Source organism: Garra rufa, chromosome 19, assembly GCF_049309525.1.
Source record: "Garra rufa chromosome 19, GarRuf1.0, whole genome shotgun sequence".
NCBI lineage: Eukaryota > Metazoa > Chordata > Actinopteri > Cypriniformes > Cyprinidae > Garra > Garra rufa.
In genome coordinates this window covers 23,768,087-23,771,439 of record NC_133379.1, presented here as the reverse complement: position 1 = coordinate 23,771,439, position 3,353 = coordinate 23,768,087, and the positions used below count along the sequence as shown (strand labels likewise).

At 33.8% G+C, this 3,353-nt stretch overlaps 1 protein-coding gene across 1 annotated transcript in view; it reads right to left on the bottom strand.

Annotated features, from left to right (window-relative positions):
- Positions 1 to 964: 964 nt before the first annotated feature.
- cfap53 (cilia and flagella associated protein 53) overlaps positions 965 to 3,353 on the bottom strand; it is a 5,419-nt gene continuing 3,030 nt past the window's right edge. Inside the window, exons 5-8 of the mRNA XM_073825257.1 lie at positions 3,181 to 3,353; positions 2,882 to 3,098; positions 1,385 to 1,487; positions 965 to 1,302 (exon numbers count right to left, since the gene is read on the bottom strand). Of these exons, the coding sequence (XP_073681358.1) occupies positions 1,059 to 1,302; positions 1,385 to 1,487; positions 2,882 to 3,098; positions 3,181 to 3,353 (737 nt within the window). The 3' untranslated portion in view covers positions 965 to 1,058. The remainder of the gene's footprint in view (positions 1,303 to 1,384; positions 1,488 to 2,881; positions 3,099 to 3,180) is intronic.

Below are 3,353 nucleotides of genomic sequence, written 5' to 3'. Positions count from 1 at the left end.
AAATATCTTATTCAGGTCAGTACTAAAAGAAAAAAAAAACATTAATTTTGTATGATCCCTAGGCTATTTTAGTAAAATAATTAGCATTTTGCAGTTTCTGCAAAGTGTATGTAAACTTTTGACCTCAACTGTATATATTTTAATTGATTTATTCATAAAGCCCGTAAATCTCAGTGGACCACATACTGCAGTTAATCTTATGAGGAAATCTACAATGAAAAATTAGCAGTATCACCTACCTTGACATAAAGCTCATGTTCACGCATCTTCTCTTAGAAATAGAGCAAATATCCACAGAAACAGACTGTCAGAGCTTTGAATTAATCAGATGTTGTATATTCCTCATTGTATAGCATACTTTGCTGAATTTTGTAGTTCCAAACTGGCTTGGTTAAAAGCTTAAACCTGTCTGAACAGCCAGTTGAGAACGAAAAAGACAAAAATGACATCAGACCAATTGCTCCACACCCATACCACTCCTATGTAAGGTATTGGGTGTTGACTAACTTCTTCACCATACAGCTGAGCTGTCGTGGTATTTGTAGCGTCAAAAGTTATCCACCCACTCATTCACTTGCTAATAATTTAACCCAGCAGCTTATTGGTCTAAAACTAAATCATTATGGAAATATTCTGCATGTTAACTGTGTCCTTTTTGAAACCTTAACCCTTTTGACCTCTCTTGGCGGTATGTGCTGTACAGTACATGCTTCATAGCAACCCTGGACAGATTTCCATTGTTTTTAATTAGATGGTTGGTGTTAGACGCCATGTATAAGGAAGTCTGATTTGCAAAAAGAGGACACTTAGCAGTCTATTCATTGAAATGATTGGCTTTCTTTAAATAATTAACTTTTAAACATGCAAATATCTAACTCAAAACAAGTTAATCCAGTCAGACTTGTATTTAACTCTGAATACAAACACAAATGTGTAAACTACACAACATATGGTTATTCAGAAATGGGGATGTAAGATATTTATGCATGTAAGTTCACTAAAAGTTAAATCATTCATGTTATGAATGTTACTAATGTTGTGCATAGAACTGGTTGGATTTATGCTAACTGTGCACTAAAGTTGGAGCAGGGGCGCTCTCGTCTTCTAAAGGGGTGAACTGCTGTGGTGCCGGATATTGGCCTTGAAAGGATCTCCTGGATCTTCTTATTGTACTGCTCCTGGTACATCAGACCCTTCTGGAACTCGTAGTCTTTCTCAGCTTGTTCTGCTTCACGAATGCGTTGACGGTGCAGCATCTGAGCCAATAAATCAGCCTGATATTCCTGAGTGGCCTCCCTTAAACTGGAAATTTGCGAAACAAATGCCATTATTTTTTTTGTACGTTTTGGTATGATTAAGTTGAACAACTTTGACAAAAACCTACCGATTCCTTTCTTCTTCATCAAGCAATTTGTTCTCTTGAAGGATTCGGTCAAGCTCCTCTCGCTCTTTGAAAGGCTCAGCTTGTTTCAGCAAATTCTCATTCACTGAAGAGAAAAATAGCATCTTCATAATATATTTATAAATATTTACACATTCAGTAAGATTTTTAAAAACCTTTTGCAGATTCTTTAGCTCATCAAGGCAGCATTTATGTGATCAAACATGCATTCATTATTTATCTTTGTTAATTTAAAATATACTGACATGGTTCTCAAAAACTAATATTATTTTTATCCAGTTTGAAAACAGCTGTGCTGCTAGATATTTTGTGGAAACCATGATAGATTTTTTCAGAAATCTTTGATGAATAGAAAGTTGAGAAGAATCTTATTCATTTGAAAAAGAAATGTTTTGTAACATCATAAATTATTTTTTTGTAACTTTTGATCAATTTAAAAGTAATGCATTACAATATTGCATTAGTTACTTTTTTTGGAAAGTAATGCATTACTTTATGTTTATGTTGCTTTTGGTCACCTGAGCTGGGCTTGCTTTTTTATTTTTAATAACACACAATAAACAAGAAATAAACTAAATAATAACAAAAAATATATATTTTTAGGCAACTGTAAAGGTTACTTGTTACTAGTTACTTAAAAAAAGTAATCTGATTACATAATTTGTGTTACTTGTAATGAGCTACACTACTGGTCAAAAGTTCTTGAACAGTAAGATTTTTAATGTTTTTTTAAAAGAAGTCTCTTCTGCTCACCAAGCCTGCATTTATTTGATTCAAAGCACAGCAAAAACAGTAAAATGTTGAAATATTTTTACTACTTAAAACAACTGTTTTCTATTTAAATATATTTTAAAAAGTAATGTATTCCTGTGATTTCAAAGCTGAATTTTTAGCATCCTTACTCCAGTTATGATCCTTCAGAAATCATTCTAATATTCTGATTTGCTGCTTAAAATCATTTATTATTATTATGTTGAAAATATTTTTTTTAAATAAGTTTCTCTGATGAATAGAAAGTTCAGAAGAACTTGAAGCAGAAGAATCTGAAATAAAAATCTTTTGTAACACTATAAATGTCTTTATTATCACTTTTGATCAATTTAAAGCATCCTTGCTAAATAAAAGTATTAATTTCTATAATTTATAAGATCTTTCTATTAATCAAAGAATCTTGAAACGATCATGTGACACTGAAGACTGGAGTAATGATGCTGAAAATTCAACTTTGATCACAGGAATAAATTACATTTTAAAATATATTCAAATAAAAAACTTTTTTTTAAAATAGTAAAAATATTTCAAAATTGTACTGTTTTTGATGTACTTTGGGTCAAATAAATGCAGGCTTGGTGAGCAGAAGAGACTTCTTTAAAAAATATTAAAAACTTACTGTTCAAAAACTTTTGACTGGTAGTGTATATATATATATATAAATGTGTGTATATAAGAAAATGCTTGATCTTAGAACAATTTCTTTACACTTCTCTTGGATCTGCAATCGGCGAGTGTCCATGACATCCTTCATGAGTCGATCTCTCGCTGTCTTTTCCTGACGCCACTGTGTCTCCCTGCGGGCCCAGGCCTGCTGCAGCTCTGACTCAAACAGTTGCTCTGTCTCAGCTTCTTGCTGTTTTTGCTCTTCCAGCTGCTCTGCCAGATACTCCCTGTACCTGCGCTGCTCCTCTTGACGCTCCAGCTGTTTAGGAAAAAAATAATGAGAAATGCACATTTCTTTAGGTGGTGGTCAAAAATGGCCACAGTGTTGGCTGAAATCTAACCTTTTTGAGGACCTCATCCTGCTTTTCATCTCTCTCTTCAGTCATTAGCTGCTCCAGGATGCTCATATCTAGTGCCAGCTCTTCCTGCCGATCTCGTGCCAGGCGCTTCATCTTGAGCCGAAGTGAAAGGTCCAGCTGCTTACGTCGTTTCTCCTGGTCTTGGAGTTTCTGTC